This window comes from Lissotriton vulgaris, chromosome 4_1 (assembly GCF_964263255.1).
Source record: "Lissotriton vulgaris chromosome 4_1, aLisVul1.2, whole genome shotgun sequence".
Classification (NCBI taxonomy): Eukaryota; Metazoa; Chordata; class Amphibia; order Caudata; family Salamandridae; genus Lissotriton; species Lissotriton vulgaris.
The window spans coordinates 608758266-608776612 of NC_141691.1; the positions used below are offsets into that span (position 1 = coordinate 608758266).

The 18347-nt window shown below is 41.8% G+C and overlaps 1 protein-coding gene across 1 annotated transcript in view; it reads right to left on the minus strand.

Annotated features, from left to right (window-relative positions):
• Positions 1–591: 591 nt before the first annotated feature.
• The window catches only part of SFRP4 (secreted frizzled related protein 4), a 130896-nt gene continuing 113140 nt past the window's right edge, over positions 592–18347 (minus strand). Inside the window, exons 5-6 of the mRNA XM_086964841.1 lie at positions 16066–16129; positions 592–2496 (exon numbers count right to left, since the gene is read on the minus strand). Of these exons, the coding sequence (XP_086820967.1) occupies positions 2311–2496; positions 16066–16129 (250 nt within the window). The 3' untranslated portion in view covers positions 592–2310. The remainder of the gene's footprint in view (positions 2497–16065; positions 16130–18347) is intronic.

Here is an 18347-nt window from a genome sequence, read left to right on the forward strand (position 1 = left end):
CGTTATTGTGTAGTAGCCAGCAGGATCGCAGCTGAACTCTGAGTTGGGTCTCAGTAGAAAGCAAGTGGCACCATAAACAAGTTATCCTCCTTCACTAAGAGTGGGACAGAGCTTTGCTTTCTGAAAGCTCATTTAATAGGATTGCTGGGCAAATATAACTTTGGATCCAGATTTTAGTTTTACATCATGATGATCTGAAAAGCATGCAAATATAGCAGTAACATACCATCTTGCAAAATATCAGGGGCCATATAAACATCTTCAGTGTCTGTGAACGGGCCCAGAAGAGGACCAAGTGCTGGTTTTGCTGAAACCGCACTGCCTACACTGCATACATTACTTAATGGTTAGTGCATGAGGCGTACACAGGACAAATAAGAACTATGAACAGCAACTACGGCAATGTATTTTCCGGAGTGTACTTCATGTTGCACAATTTCAGCAAAAACATGACCCATTCCTGAGACTGCACACTTATGTATAATAAATGTATGATCCATCGCAGCATCACCAAGTTCAACATCCATTCCTTTTGACTAAGTCAAAAGAAACTTGGAATATATGGTGCGGAAACAAGGCATGACACTTGGCAACAGCACACATACAAACCATTGTGGTTGCATTTAATGAAAACATATTGAGCTGTGCTCATTCTTTCCAAGAAAGATGGAAATTGGAGCCTGAAAATGCACTAAACAGTTTAAGCTGCATGTAACTCAAAAATCAACGGTCGGTCCAACAATGTAAATTTACATCCAATCATAATGTGAACTGCACAGATAAGTGCTCCAAGGCATGTTACAGGTTTTTAGGTTTCTTTAGCATTTCAGCTTCATAGAACAGCACAATCTGCTGTCACCAACAGATGTATAGTTACCGTAACATGTTTACAGTTTCACTGTTAACCTTTTATTTGTTGCAATTAAATCTTCATGAGGTGAAACCATATCTCCATCCATGCACATCCTTGAAATGGGTCAGGATTCGACTGCTGGAAAAGAAGTTTCAGTGCTGGGAAATGAGACAGGTATCAAGATATAAGAAAAAAACAATTCTTACTTGAAAGAGAACATTTAAGGAAAGGATGAGAAGAAGGGAGTTGAGAATAGCCTGGAAGTTTGGCGGAAAATACAATGTGACTGAATGGGAGATGGAAGGAGAAAAAAACTAAATTCTTCATAAGCACTGGAAAACATCTGTCATGGGACATTTTATGGAACAAAAAGGACAACATTCTGAAACATTTGAATTACCCATTTTTTTAAAACACTGAAAAATACTGCCAAACCCCAGTTGGAATCTACAACACATGGAAACTGAAAATAGGAGAGCCTAATTAAAGCCTAAGTCACTTGTAATACAGTAGACAGGATATTCGTAACTTTTTGAGAGAATATCCTGTCTACCCAACTCTATATAACACCCTTAGTTTTAAACCTTTTAAGATCTTTGTTTTTGTACAGTGCTTTTTGGTTGACTATGTAATGATTTAAAACTTAGTAAACTAAAAAAACACCCTGATGATTAAATAGATGGACTTTTTCAATCAGGGTTCTCCTTTTGGTTCTCAAGTGTTCTCACATGACACATGTGAGGGAAGCCACATAGTTGCTTTAAACAATGAAATACTTCTTTTAACCTTGAGTGGTGTTTACACTGTTTTTGGCTAATTAATCCAGGTAAATACCAAATACTTTTGAAACGTTATTAATAATGACCAAACAATATTCAGTTTTGCAAAAATACTTAGCAGTCTATCCTAACTTTAAGATCTGGAACCATTCAATGGTTCAGAGTCAATTTAATTTATGTAGTTTGACATAAACTTGGATCGGGCACTACATTTTAAATATAGTTAACATTATAACAACAGAAGCCAGCCTGAAGTACAAGAATAAAAATATGGTAAGATTTGCTTTTACCATGGTCTTGCCAATATACACGCATACACACACATACACACAGATGTAATACTAATTATAATAGAAATTCCCATTTTGGCACACTCCTTACACCACATAAAGCATATTCAGTTGCTTATTGGTAGGTATGCTGCTGGCCGCAATGAAACTGGGCACGATAAGCTGAATCAATGTGTTATACAAACGACATACTAGTGTCAACCAAGATCTATGGCTCATAGTGGCTGCAAATGTAAAGCAAACCATTTAAAGTAAAGTGCTGCAAAAAGGTCTATGCAGATAACTGCAGTTTTTCAGGCCGATGAGTCTGGGATAACATACATGCCACTGACACCAGCTTGTGACTCTCATCATGCACAAATGTCTTTTGCCTGGAAAATGTCACTGATCATCCTCTTTTGGAATTTTTGTCTTTCTGGTCATGTCCGCCCCTATTTGTTTTTTTGGGGTTTCCGGAAGATGGGGTGTTATTCTTTGCATTCACTTTTGGCATGCCACTGCGACCACTACGCCCGGAGTTTGGATTTCTCACGTGGGCAGTTCTCCATTGTTCTTGCAATCTCTGCTCCCACCTCTGTGAATGTAAACAGAAGGAAAGTCAGTGAGATATCAAATGGTACGCAATAATAAGAAATTCGGGGACATCTAGTATTATACACCATCTATAAAAACTGAACCCTCAATATGTGTTAAAGCTTACTCGCTGAAGGTAAAAGACTTTATCAATGAAGGAACAGCCAGCCTGCCTATAGAAAATCCAAGCTTTAAATCAACACATTTCAGGGTCGTGGCTTGAGACCTTGAGAAGGTGCATGCCCGAGATGAAACATGCAGCCTAGTGAGGCTCCACTGTGATAGAGAAGACCTTTGGAAGTAAATGGCCTTAAGATAATTTGTCACTGCACAAAATAGAAAAGGTATTAGGGCAAGTTGAGGCAGCAGTTTCCTTTAGGAAAAAGATTATTTTCCTGCCTGCCTGCTGGCTGACTGTAGGAAAAGACAGGATGTGTTTGTCTAATAAGCACATGCACTTTAGTGTAGTCAGCTTTTCAAGCACTACTGTGGAGATTTATGACTTAACAATTAAAAGAAACATGTGGTGGCAGGTTTACTGGAGGGTGAACAAGTGTATCTATTCTACAGAAATGTGAAATACTTCTGTGGAGTAGCTACAGTGTTTTCTTATGAGTGTGTCTTGTTTGCCATGTTTTGGAAGAAGTGCTGAGGTGATTTGTGAACTTTTCATCCTCTCACTTTATCTCGGTTGCTATTTAAGGTTTTCTTTAACACATATTTAATTTTTCTGTATAGCAGGAAAATGATAAGAATGACTTTTCTGCATTTCAATTTAATGCATCTGCTAAGTAAGAAAAGCATTTTAGAAACTTTCTGACATTATTGTAAAGCTCGTTTCCTGATACCTGGGGAGGTTTTTATTACCGGAAACACACTGAAACAATCCTGAAAGGTACTTGAAAATGTTTGTGTGCAGCTCTACTTTAATCCTTACTTTTTTCAACATCTACCTTACTCCTCTTGATCTACTTGTGGAGGTCTCGGGAGCAAAAGTCATCTCTTATGCTGATGACACCCAGCTATTGTTTTCATGGGATAGCGTCTATGGGTTTCCTGGAGAAAAGATTAGGACCTGATTGTCAGCAGTTTTGCAGTGGCTAACATACCAACAGCAAAAATGCAATGCAGAAAAAACAGTGCTGCTATTTTTTGGGAGCAAAGGCCCAGGAAACATGGCAATCTTTCTGGCCAGTCGAAGTCCCCTTCCCAGGGAGTCAAGCAAATTCTGTGAAGAATTTAGGCATCAAATTTGATGATGGCCTTTCTTTTTTACCGTAGGTAAACAAAGTGGTGGGGTCCTGCTTTGTATTCCTGCATATGTTAAGAAAGTCTTTAAACTTTCTGTCCTTCTCAGCAAGGAAATAGGTGATACAGGCACTAGTGTCATGTAGGCTGGACTATGGCAGTGCCTTGTATCTGGGCCTTAATGATTACCTCATCAACAAACTGTGTGTGGTCCAAAATGCGGCAGCACATACTCTCCTGGGCTTGCCTCTGAGAGTTCACGTGTCCCCACACTTTAGGGCATTGTATTTGCTCCCCATAAAAAAAGAGAGGCTTATTCAAGACCCTTGTTTTAGCCCATGGAGCCCTTAACCAGACTGGCGCAGAATACCTTAGGGCACACATTAGTTTTTATGTTCCCTCTAGATGCCTTGGTTCAGCCAAAGCCCTAAGATTAGGCGTGCTAGTGCTGGCGGCAGATCCTTTTCCTTTTTAGGCTGTTAGGATGGAATAAACTGCCCTCTGAGCTTTGGAGCATTACAGGCATTTCTCAGTTCAGGAAGAGACTAAAAACTTGGCCTTTTAACCCCTTCCATGCTGATGACGAGCTGGGCTCGTCATGGCGTAGCCTCCTCGCACGCTGATGACGAGCCCAGCTCGTCACGTAAAGTGCGGTTTTAAAAAACTCAGCACAGGAGCAAAATTCGGCCAGCGCGCATGCGGTTAAGCAAGACCAAACAGATTAGCCCTTCTCTGTGTGCATTGGTAGAGGTGCAGAGTGCCAGTACACTCCTTGGAGTATCAAGCGCTTCATAAATACCCTTTCATTCATTCATACATTTTGGATAATGCCATTTGATGCAAGGAAAAAAAACGTGCTGCTTGTTTATTTTTCTCCTCAGGATTCATTATAAGTTAAAGACCCAGCACTTTTTATTTGCTTATTTACAACTGAGCTACTGCAACAGTGTCGTTTTACCTCAGTGACTGGATTGTCATGCACTCTCTTTAGGGTTCTCTTTTAGTTGTTCTGCTGGGGTGTGGGGTTATTGGCTCCTTCACCGACCTTGCATAAGTTTGAAGAATATTTGTGTCTACTTTTCTGCAGTTTTATTTATGGGTTGCAAAGGCACTTATGCTCATATATGTTGCTGGATACCACCTCTTCATAAGATTGATCTTGTCTCTTCAATTGCCACTGGTTATAAAGTCCATGTTGAGAGCCCTTACATTGAATCTTTTTGGCATCGCTATCAACCTGTTATTACTTGAGGAGTTTGGCACATGCTGTTCTTTCCTGTGATTTTATGGGGAGACCAGGGGCCTCATTTATGAAAAGTGACGCATCGCTACGTGAAAACAGCGATGCGTCACTTTTCACTGCGCACTCCTTGCGACACCAATGATGCGTCATATTTAATGTATGACGCATCATGTCGGAAGGACTTACAGATACGTCAGTATTTCTGACGTATCTGTAAGCGCAAAAGTGACGCATTGCTGGAGTGTGTCACAAAAGTGACGCAACTCCAGCAATGCGCCCTTTCACATGGGGAAAGCCCCATGTGAAAGGGCTTGCGTCAGTCTTACGCCTGCTGTGAGGCAGGCGCAAGATTTTGACGCAACAGCATCCTAAAAGTGACGCAGTGAAATCTCATAGATTTCACTGCGTCACTATTACGAGGCTTTTTGCAGGGGAACGCCCCCTCTGCATACATTATACCTGACGCAGGTATAATGTGGCGCAGGGGTTTAAAAAGTGACGCATCTACCTAGATGCGTCACTTTTTAAATATGGCGCAACAAGGCGCATATTTGACGCCGCTGGTGCGTCACAAAAAGTGACGCACCGGCGGCGCAAAACTGACGCAAGGCCTCATAAATAAGGGCCCAGGAAAGTAGAGGTCTGGCACTAACCTTACTTATTTTGCGCTGAAGTCTCCGTCCCTTTTTAAAACTCACTAGCATCAGAAGGACCTTGATAGCCTATCTCTTGAGGCAAGCATAGCAGAGGGAGGTGAATTTTCACAAAGGTGGTCTGCTGCTCCTCATGTTTCCTACTAGCTGGGGATTGTAAACAATTATTGGAATCCTTTCTTGATAGGCATTTTCAGCCAGATTTGTTCCTAACAGTGCTCATAAGGTATTTAAAAATAAAATGTCATAGACCTCCCTATCTGACGTCTGGAGATTGTTTAACCCATATCTTCAAGAGTTCTCTTCTACTCAACCATTCATAATTTTCTAAGTATAAGTATGGTTCACCATTCAGTTAATTCAGAAATTGACTCAATTCTGATTTCTGTCCCGGTTTGGATAGACCTGGAAATATTGCAGCACAATAATACAAATTCTCAATGGAGATTTAATATTTCGCTGCATTCATTTAAGACTCTGATTAGCACTTACACAAACTTTGTCAAAAAATATTTTGATAATGCTAATATTACAAGGGACACTCCCTCCCACTTTGTCTGGGATGAATTTAAAGCTAGCAGCGCCAGAGGTTTTATAATTAGTTATGTTTCCTTCATAAACAAAAATAGTGAAACACAATCAGCATGCATTCTTGATAACATTAAGAGGTTAGAACATACATTGTATACTTCAAAATATAATAAAGCTGCTCTGGATGCATTGTTGGAGGGTAAAATACAGTTTAACAAATACACTGATGTAAAAGCTTATTGGTTTCTTCTTAAAATGAATGCTAGTTATTATGGTGGAAGGAATAGAGCTGGCTCTTTATTGGCAAGATAGTGTTCAGAGATTCTGCTATTGATGCTTTTTTTGCAAACTACTACCAAAATGTATATTGTCCTGAGACTAGTCCTTCTGCGGTACTCATCAATTCCTACTTATCTAGGCTTAAGAAAAGGAATGGATTTATCCCCTCTAGAAAACTTGTTAAAAAGTGAGGAGTTAAACATGGGGTCCAGATGGACTGACAGCAGAATTCTATATGGAATTTTCAAATATTATTTTCCTATTATATTTAAGCTGATTAATCACTTCTCTTCTATGAATGGTACTGTGGGTTATTTTATGGAGTGTTTGATTTGAATTATTAACAAAACTTACTCTTAATGCAAAGGAAGCTTTTGACAGAGTTAACTGGCAGTTTCCTATGGAAGTATTGAAGTGGCATGATTTTGGTCCCAAAATTTTAGAGCTTATTTTATTATGGTATTCTTCTCCCAAGTCATCAGTAATGGTAAATGGTGTCCAATCCCTCTATGTTCACCTTAGTAGGGGTACTAGACACGGATTTCCTCAATCTCCTTTACTATTTATTCTTGCATTAGAACCATTTCACTTGCAAATAAAACAGTCTGAGAGCTTTTCTGGCTTTAAAGTTAAATATCAACGCATTACATCTATTGCTCGGATGATTAAAGAAGAAAATGTCCACTTTCTAAAAGTGGCATTTTCAAGCACACAATTTAAAAACCACCTTTACTCAAAGATGTGTTACAGAGCTTAAACACCATTTCTCCATCTTGTCCAAATTTAAAGGTACACTTGTAATATGTTACAAGGCAGCTACAATGTAAACCTATAGGACAGACAGCCTTTCAACATTGAAAAATGAATTACACAGTATTCACTATCAGGACATGAAAAACACACCATTACATGTCCTACCTGTCACATACACTGCACCCTACCCAGGGGGTTCCTTGGGCCTACCCAAGGGGTGCCTTAAATGTAAGAAAAGGGAAGGTTAGGGCCAGTCAAATGGGTGCGTTTGCCTGGTCTACAAAGCAGTAAAAACTGTGTGCATACACTGCAGTGGCAGGTCTGAGACAGGCTACTTGTGTGAGTGGCACACCAGTGCTGCAGGTCCACTAGTAGCATTTGATTTACAGGCACTGGGCACACAAGGTGCACTGTACTAAAAACTTAGTGCCTGATTCTGATGCGGTTGGAAAGCTTCCCGAACGCATCGGTTTGGAAATGGTTTCCGACCCACTCGGATCGGGAGAGTCCGACCAACGGAGTACCTTGCATCTGGATAATTCCAGATACGATTTGGTTGGATGCCCATTGACTTCAATGGGAGCATATGTTCCTAACCGCATCATAATTGGGCCCTGGGTCAGGAAGTCACGTTCCTGATCCAATTTGGAAGGAGCAAATGCCATTATGAGGCCTTCCTAACCGCATCAGAATCAGGCCCTAGGTGGGAATGCTTTCCTAACCGCATCAGAATCAGGCCCTTATTAGTATATCAAACATCCCAATCATGGAAAACCAATCATAAGACAATTTACAGATGGGGCACTTGCACTTTAGCCCTGAATAGAAGTGAAAATGTGTGCATTGACACTAAACCTGCAAAAATTAAACCAGCATACCTTCAAAAACAGGAGGTCAGGTGGCAAGAATACAGGGGAAACATGCTGAAAGATGCCAGACCTAACAATGGCCAAGTTGGGAAGGGGTGTTTTGAGCCATCTGGGACCTTCCCAGATGGGTCCTTCACCCAGATATGCATCTATTGCATCCTCTGGCCAGGCATGGCCAGAGGCTACATAATAAAGGGGCGTAGACTGTAAATGGTCTTACACTGCCCGTATACTTCTACAGTGTATGTGAGTGCATTATTGGGCTCCGGGTGCAAAGCAGCTCAACAAGCAGAGCCCTGACTGACCTCAAGGTTGCCCTGCTACAGTAGAATAGCCTTGTAAATCCTGTGCAATGTGATTTGTCGTACTGAAATTTGTTATACTTTTGTTGTGTTCCTTATAATTATTTAATTGACTTTACTGTGTATTTTATATGATGGTTTTTAGTTCCAGCACAGCAATCTTGCTTTGCTGATTCTCTGTGGCCAATACGCGTGCTCGCTACTGAAATCCTACCAGATGCTTCGGCTAGAAAGGAAAACTGAATAAAAGACGAATAAATTGTCAAATAGGTCTTCAATGGCTATGTGCTTTCTTGGTAGCTTTCCTCTCAAGTGTTGTGCTTTTTTGGTAACTTTCCTCTCATGCAACAACCTTGGCTGTTTTTATGTTTTTCTGTAGATGAACAGTGTTTCACAAAGGAATATGACCCATTCAAAGTCGTGCTATTTCTGACTACCCAACCGCACATCCCTCGATTCTTTGACCTTAGTGACAGAGTGTAATCTACAGCAGGCTTCAATTCCCTAGAGTTAACAGTGCTTCTCGAGGTAGACAGGGTCAGACTGAGGGCCTATTAAAGTGGCCTCCATTAGCGATTACAGATAGCTAACAAAGTGGCCCCTATTTGCAAATCAGTGCGGTGTTAAACTTGTAAAAGCACTCTTGATAGGTGTTTTGCAAGGTACTGGAGACTGCATGCATTTGTGCTGGCTGCAGGCAATGTTTGTGGCAATATAAGAGAAATCAGTAGTAAAAACTGTCCCACCAGACAACAAAGCAGGCCACAAAAACGCTAAAAAGTTACCATGGGGCAAGCTACGCCATTGTTACCTCCAGTAAGTCCCACACAGTAGGATAGCTGAAAGGTTGTTGGAGGCCATGACCCCTTTCTCCACCACACTGCAAACACGCCTGCTGGCGCACTAATAGTAGGGGGATTAAGTCCCCAGGCTATTGAGGATCCTTGGGGGGCAACTACCCCTCCTGTTACCTACAGTAAGTCTCACACAGTGGGTTTGTTGAGAGGTTTTCGGTGGTCACTCCCCCTTTCTCCACCACTCTGCAAGCATGCCTCCTGGAGCACTACTGGTTGGGGGAAGAAGTCCACTTTAGTCCCGAGGCCCTCAGTATTAAAGTGCAATTCATTCCCCAACCAGCAGCGCCAGGAGGCGCGCTTGCACAGTGGTGAACAAAGGGGGATGGCCTCCAAGTCCTCCTAGCAATCCCACTGTCTGGGACTTACTGGAGGTAACAGAAGGGGTAACTGGAATCCAAGGACCCTCAGCATTTAAGGGGACTTTATCCCCGACCACCACAGCAACAGGAGCTGCGTTCGCAGAGTGATGGTGAAGGAGCTGTTTTTTTAAGGAAGGGGAGCTGCATTACCCCCTTTCCCTGCGCCATTTTCAACCCCATGTGATCCCTGGGGCAGAGGGCCCACAACAAACCCCCTGCATATATATAATTTGAGCCCAGTGAGGTGGTGATCCCCCGGGCTGCGGGTGGCCTAGCAGGCCCCCACATATTATTATAGGGAGGTGGTGGTCGCCGGGGCTGCAGAGGAGGCCTTACAAGGGGCCTGCTGCGGGGGGCTCTTCAGGCCCCCGCATCAGGTTACATATGTTTGCCCCAAGGAGGAGGCAGTCACTGGGGCGTGGGGGTCCTGTATGGGCACCCCCTACTTTACTATAAAAACTTCACCAGGACCTGGCCCACCCGGATGTATGACATTACAACGCATGCTTTTACCACGCACGCCTTAACAATGCAGTTTTTACAACGCATGCCTTTACAACGCATAGTGCTTAGGGGTGCTGGATAGTGAATAGTTTAATTTACTATTCCAACTCCAGTCCCCGTGGATAGTAGGGAGGGTGTTGGATAGTAAATGAAGTCTATTCCCTATCCTAGAGCGCCCCCCAGTGCTATGCGTTGTAATGACATGCGTTGTAATAGTTGCATCGTAAAGGCACTGCGTGGTAAAAGTTGCGTTGTAAAGGATGTTTCCCGGCCCACCCATGGGCTAATTACTAACGAAGTGCTGGAGCTGTTTTGCTCCCTCCAATGATAGATTTTCAACCCATCCCTACTGACACTCAGATCCTTGATACCCTGCAGGATTTCCCTTTTACCATCCCATCACTGATCCTGGAGATGGAGATGACTCTACCAGCACATCTGATGGGGATGAGGACCCTAGCAGGGCCTGGATCCTGGTCAGCAAACCCTTTTCATCTGAGAGCGATTCTAAGGCCGACCATGAGTTTGATACGTTAGACCCAGATGACCTTTTACATCTGTGCTCTGCAGAATGGTGCCCAGTGCCCAAGGTGTCATCTTATATAGCAGGTAGATTGCAAAAACCCCTAGACAAGGAGGTAAGGAGCTGCCTCCGGGCCGAATGCCCATGGCCCTCTTTTGTGGGTAGAGTGGCCCTCACTCCCAAGATAGATACCAAGATGGCCACTTTTCTCATGAAATTTGTCTGTGGCCCAATAAAAGGGCATAGATCATTCTTGGCACTCATGCCAGGACAAACGTCTGGCCATAACAGACTGCCCAGCGAGGGAATTATGGGAGAACTGTCTAGCTTTGTTGGTTTTAATGGGGATGATGCCTGAATACCGGTTGACATGCGAGTGTGTTATAAGAAGGGCGTTAGATAGGAGGTCCTGCTATAGGGACAGTAACATTGATATAATTGGATAGTCTGTGTATTTCTTTGTGTTGTATGAAAACCAATAAAACCATGTTTATAAAAAAATGAATCCATGCCTAGTATGTCTGGCTGAGCACTTGCAGATAATATTGACTTGCTGGAATGTCTTGAGTTTGTGGTCAACGAGAAGAAGTCTTCCTCCTCCCCATCCCAATCTCTGCAGTTCCTGGGGTTCATAGTAGACTCTCTCAAAGATACCCTCAGTCTCTCATCTCACAAACTGACCAACATAAAACACAAGCTCAGGAAAACACTGTTGAGACCATTGATATCACTGCGTCAGTTAACACGAATCATGGGGCTTCTCTCATCCTCCATACAGCCCATATTCCCAGGCCCCCTTGACTATCAGGCATTACAATGCCTAAAGATTTCCCATCTTCAACTGGGTCTTACCTATTCCCAAACTGACCCCCTCTCAGTGGAGGCCAAAGATGGGGCTGCAGTGGTGGTTTCCCATATGGAAGCCTGGTATGGCCGGGCAATCTATGGTTCCCAACCTGACCTTGTGAGAGTATTGGATGCTAGCAGATCGGGTTGTGGAGCACAATGCGGAGAGTACTCAACAGGTGGAAAACGGTCTTCCACAGAACAGGCCTTCTACATAAACTGTCTATAACTAATGGCAGGTTCTTTTTCAGTAAAATGCAAGACCAAAGTCAAGGCTTAGTGTTGTGACCTTCTCAATAGGGACAATGTTGTGGTGGTTCCCACCTGGCGGGAACAAGGTCGAAAACCCTTTCAGACCTGGCTCAAACATTTTTGAATTATTGTCTGGCCAACCAGACAGTGGTATCAGCAGAACATCTTCCAGGGAGGTCCAATCAAGTGGCAGATTGTCATTCCCGCAACTCGAAGGATGTCAGTCTGTGGAAACTACACCTGCAACTGTTTCAGCAGATCTAGGACAGGTTGGGCCCTTGGTCCATAGATGTGTTTGCTTCTTGGCTGGATTTACAACTGGATAGATATTGCAGTTTGCGACTGGACCCCAACTTGCAGTCAACCGATGCGTTTCTCCAGGATTGGAGCACAGAGATGGGGTATGCTTTTGACCATTCGTGATGATAATTAGATAATCCACACAAGTTTGGAGACAGTGGGTGGATCTGGTGGTGATCACCCTGGTCAGGAGGTCTCAAGTCTGGTTTCCAGCCTGATGGAACTTTCTTGGGATTTTCCAATCCCTCTACTCCTACTTCCGTATCTTTTACGGGATCCCCAAGGCAATCTTCATCACCTGGTCCTAGCGGTCTCTTTTTATCTCATGGCCTGGAGGATTACTAGTAATGCTGAAAAGTCCCAGTCATTTCAGGCTGCCTCTTTACTCGCCAAAGACTAGGCAGATAGCACAAATAAAAGATATTGTTCCGCCAGGTCTATTTGGATCCCTTGGGCCGGATGTTGTCAACGTCTTGAATTTCTTGGTGGCTCTGGCCTATAGGTCAATCAATATGTTTCAATCTGCTATTTCAGTGGGCCATCTGCCGATAGACAGACATCTAGTTGGGTAACACCATTTGGTCTGCAAACTCTTGTGGGGTTTTAGGTTATCTGCTCTGCCTTAACCCAGATAGTCCATGTTGTGGGACGTAAACAAGGTTTTAGGCCTTTTCAAGTCATGGCCCTCAAATAAATACTTGTCAAGGAAACAAATGTTGTCAAAGTTAGACACCTTATGGTGCCTGATCTCCTGCCAAAGGGTATAGGATGACCAGGCTCTGGATCTAACAGGTAGAGTGAAACCCCCAGAAGGGGTAATTTTTCATATTGCATGAAGAACAAAAAGTAATTTGAAGATTGTGTTATACCCAGCATTTCCAAACGTTGCAAAACTATGTACTGTTAAGGCAGTAAAGGTGTACAAGTCCATGACAGAGGACGTTCACCTTCAAGGAGAGAGACATTTGTTGATTGCTCTCACTAAACCACATAAAGCAATTCCTTTCCCTACTATTGCCAGATTGGTCAGATGGACTATGCAAGAGGCATGTATCGATATTTCCCAGTTCGGGGATTATTCGGTGAGAGGGGACATGGCATCTAAAGCCTTTTCTTTGGGAGCTAGATTTTAGGACATCCTCAGTGCAGCAGATTTGAATCAGATTCTACTTTTAAAAGATGTTACTTTACACCAGTCTCAAATCTGTCAACTTTAGAGGTGGAAAAGTTTAAACTAGCCTAATCCTCACCTCCCGGTCCTGTCATAGAATCAAAAATTTCCTAGCTATCGTAACAGAAAGTTTCAATTCTATTAAGGACACGTGGTCAGGATTAGCCCACCCATTTATCCTTACAAGGCTAGCATACCCACTCAACAAGATATGAGAGTACAATATGCTTTGGGTCATTTAAATGCATGTAAATTATGTACATTATAATTTATTATGGTTTGTACATCTTGTTAGACATGTTTAAGTTGATATTTCCATATTGCTGGTTAATATTTGAATCCTTGTCATCTGAAAACAGACACCTTACACTATGGTTTTCTATCTTATGAACAGATCCCAATAAACAGGAGTGACCTTTTGAGCAAATGGCTGTGTTCGGAGGAAGAAAGAGGAGGATAGAGAGTCTCCAGTGAATGTTCTATGGATGTGCAGCATCCTGATTAGATGGCCTATTTTGTTTCTTTCCCAAGAATGTAAGGGAAATGTGGTTTACTGTTAAATCTTCATGAAGTTAATGGCTGCTGGTGAATACAAGTTGGAGAAAGTAAAGCCTATTCCTTGCCTCTGTGTCCTTAAAAGAATTGAAACCTTCTGTTACAAAAGCTAGGACATTTGTCTTCTGCTTTGTCATATCACAGCATACAGAATGAATACCACTTCATCCATTGGCTCTCTTGCACCGCTAGTGACAGCATTATGCCTGATCACATGTGCAAGGCTGCCTAAAGAAAGTGCACTTTGGTGTCTGGCTGCTGGTCCTTTCCATTATTTTTTATATGTTTGCCATTTGTGCATGGTATGAAGGGAGTTGCAATTTGTACTCTTAATTCCTACCGTAACATGAATTATTAGATGTTAACCGATATAAAGCCTGGATGAAACATAACATGCTGTATCAGATTTGGTTAACAAAAAGTGAATAATTGAGAGACATGTACGATCTCTCTGATTGTATATCATTAAATAGTTGGGAGGAAAAGGTGAACGTGGCACCCTGTAGCTGTGGTATAATTTAATGCTGCAAGAGATACATTTCAGTTTTTGTTCACAGCTGAACCAGAGTGGTTAAAATAATCATAATAGTTTTCTAAATGTAACACTAATTGTATTTTTATTAAGCTCCCCAGCAGTTAGGAAGGCTGTTCCTAAAATGGTCACCTCAAAATCGCGATAGATGGTGTTGTCTTTTTGTGAAATCTTCAATTGTGAGGTCAGCCCATTCTTGTCTACACAAAATAAGCAATATTGAAGGGGCCATTTTAGAGTCATGTTGGCCCTTGAATGCGGAGAAATATATACAATAACTGCATTTTATGTGATTCAGTGAAAACAAGTTTTACTTTGTGCTTAGAATCTATACGTGAGATAAAAGACTGAGACCCTCATTATGATGTAGGGCGGACATTGCAGAAATGGGTCCAACCGACTGCATTATCAGGATGCGACCACACATGATGTGGTCACACAGTCCCATTTCTCTATGGGAGCTTGTGATGCGGCCTTAAACTGGCCGCAGCACAAGCTCCCATAGAGAAATGGGTGTTTTTGTTAATCCCTGCACCGCGTGACAGACACCTGACCGTGCCTGTCACGCGGTGCAGGGATTAACAGGGGGGCACCCTAGGTGCCCCCCAGGCTTACAATCGAAGGCCACTGTGGCAAGGGGGCCCTTCTAGAGGCCCCCAAAGTCACTTCCCAACAGGCTTTTCATGTTAGAAAGCCCGACATGATAAGCATGTTGGAAATCAACATCATAATCCCCACGGCGTAAATGCTGTACATAAGGGATAATGAGCAGCCTCCGACTGGCCGACTGGCTCCTTGAGCCTGTCAGAAGCCAGTCGGTCCAACCGGCCGGTTGCAAATCTAGCAGTCTTCATCGTAATAAGGCTGTCAGATTTAAAACGAACGATGTAAGTTGGAAAGGCTCAGACCATTGTAATCAATCCCTGAGTGTGATGATTCATTGTACTTTTAATATGTAAAATAGTCCTTTGAATGTCTCATGGACTGAATTTTTAGCACTCACTTGTAGACTTAATGAGACACCATATAGCCAACAGCATGACAGTGAGGCAGAAACACTGTACACCCAGAGGACCACTGCCTATTTTCACTGAAGTTTTTCAAAGTGGAAAACTTTTTTTTAAAGGTGCCCTGGTTCACATGGATTTTTAGAGAGACAAGTTGTTCTCCAAACCTCTGGAATTAAGTATTTTGTGAAGTGACCTGCTAGTACATAGTCCAGTTTGCAAATGAGATGGCATTTTCAAAAAGTTGGAGTGCAACTTGTGACCACTTTTGTAACTGTAGTCTTTGTACATTAGATTCTAAATAAATCACTTATTGTGGTGAGAAAGCTAAACTATTCCAGAAACAGAGCGCTTGCATTCCCCTCTCACTCAGCCAATTATAAAGTCTGCAATTCCACATAGCAGACGCTGATGTCTTCCAGTTATTATATTTCCAAAACACTTAATATGCATGAATACTGCGAGGCATCCACGAATCCAGGCCTAAAAATGAGAAAGAGATGCTTGTGATGGATATAAACTCCTGCAGATTCCTTATCTTACCCCGTTCCAAACTGGATCAAGAACATTCTGCATAGCCATTTTCAATCACCGGTAATATGTGTTAGTGCTCATAGTGGACAACTGTTTCTTGTAGCCCTACCAAAAATGGTGTGTCAACCGCCATATGTGGCACCATGCACACTTGTGATGCCAGTTGCTAATCTGCACCTCCATAAAACACATCATGAATGTTCTATGTTGTTACATTTATGTCCTAGAAATGTAAGAATTTCTCAGACTTACTTTAAACCTTCTGTATAGCTGTTCTTTCCATTTTTCAACCAAACAACTTTCAAGAAGCATCAACCTGAAATTGAAAATAATAGTCACAAATATTGTTCTAAGGGGCTTGCAGAGTACGAATGTTAATGATTATTAATGGAGAAAACATGATATTTTGTTGCATAAGAGGCTACGCTTTTATTTGTTTGTAATCACAGGTGGTGGCCATCATTGAAGGAACTGTCATTAAAATATCATATAAGTTAAACCATCTGTTGTGCTCACACACAGAAGAACCACAAGACAGAACAACATTGAAAGTGAGATGTTATTCCTCCTCTGCCTCTGACTGCTCTGCACACTGAATTGAAACATAGCAAATCGTGGACCAGGTCAAAACTGTCCCTGCTGCACCACAAGGCAGACATTAATCCCTGATTCGCACAGAAATTTGAATGACGCTGTATAACATCCTTCTTCACAAGCGCCCACATCAACAGAATAAGCTAAAACCCTGTTTCGGACCAACATAAAAACTGTACAGTGTTGTTGGGAAAGGACCACTGATGAAGGACTTAAACGCTGCATGACTTGCTAATCAAGAAAGATGGAGGAAGATTTCTACAAAGCTGTCCATCAGAAAAGGTTTATGTATTTTAGGAAGACACAAGTTGTGTTCCTATATGGGTATTGCTTTGATTTCAAAATCGATTTGCAAGGTAGAGAAGAGTGAGTGAAGGAGACTATACTGATCTAACAGAGCTTTTCGCTGAAAGGTAAATGGAGTCTGTGTTCAACCACCATATAAAGCAGATTTGCCTTTTACCAAGCAGATTATACACCGACATTCTTTACATTTTATAAAGAACTCTTCAAAGTATTTTTCGAGAAATCAACTTAGCATAAGGACATTCGTGAAAAATTGTGCATCAAATTATCTCCTGAAAAGTATTTATGGAAAATGGTGATTTGAAGAAAAAAGTGTACCAATTGCGGAAGCATACAACCAGTGTGTAGCATTAAGTTAAAATAAGTGCGGATATATGCCAGAATGATTCACTATTTGGTCAAGATAGGGAATAACAATTCTTTATTCCAAAATGTCATTGAATAACACTCCTACTATACCATGGCAACCCAATAATTATGTAAATAATACAAAAATATAGCCATTTTTTGACATCCCCATATGGAACTCTTCTGCTACTCAAATCACTCCTAAATGAAGCACATGAATCTAAACTATCTCAGAACCCCATACTGCTGCCACATTAGAAAGAAGTGGCATAAATGAGAATCATAAAACTGAAAGTTGTAGTCATTTTTGTCCTTTTCTGACAATGGTATAATATTGACTCCTGCTATACAATGAACTACAGGTGGAATACTTGTAAACTCTTCAGTAAAACAAGCTCCTGTCAGTCCAAAATGCAACAGTGCCTACTATAATGCAGGCAATTCATACAATATTGGTCTCAGTATTGAATCGGAGGAGTAACAGGATTGGTAACTGTCTAGTAAATCTCACTGGGTCTCTTTCTCTGTGGAATTTGAGATCACTAAAATTCATAAAAAGTCTTTGAATCAGCAAATGTATTGTTATGTCTTTGTCGTAAATGTGAAACAGATCTTTTATGGTTGTATTGGTTTGTGGCTCATAAAAAAGAAAAACATGAACAATGTTCATGAAAATAATAACATGAACTAGAGAGTCTTTTTGAAAATAATAAAATGAAAATAAAAATATTTATTAATGTTCTCAATCACTATGAGTGTCGCACGTGATTGTTTCTGAATGAGGTGGTGAATAGTTATCAGTACTGGCAATGGTTTTGTTGTATTGATTCAATGAAAGGAGGCATCCTACATAGCCCTGTATACAACAATTAAAAATGACTATCCCAAATCCTTACCACAGAAACACGATTAAAATCCTCAGGAATAAGTCTTGGGATGCTCCTATAAATGTCCAGATGGCTAGAGCACTGTTATTGGAGTCCAGAGACCAGTTAAGGGCACTCTGACTTATGGTGGGGACCAACAGCAAATAGGTGGCCAGTTCCAAGTCCACAAGAGGTGCCAAAAAGTTCAGGTGCCTCCATCTATCTCTGTTTCTATCAGTAGCCACAAAGATTTTGCAGTGGTTGAGCACCATTGGGGACTGTGGACAACCACAACTATCCAGGGTGACCCTAGTAGCATTGTCTATTTGTCAGCATGTTTACTCTGTGTAAACTTTGAAAACTGAAGGGTTAAAGCATGATTCAAACAGTTTTCAAAATCAGCACAATCTCTTCCAGTGG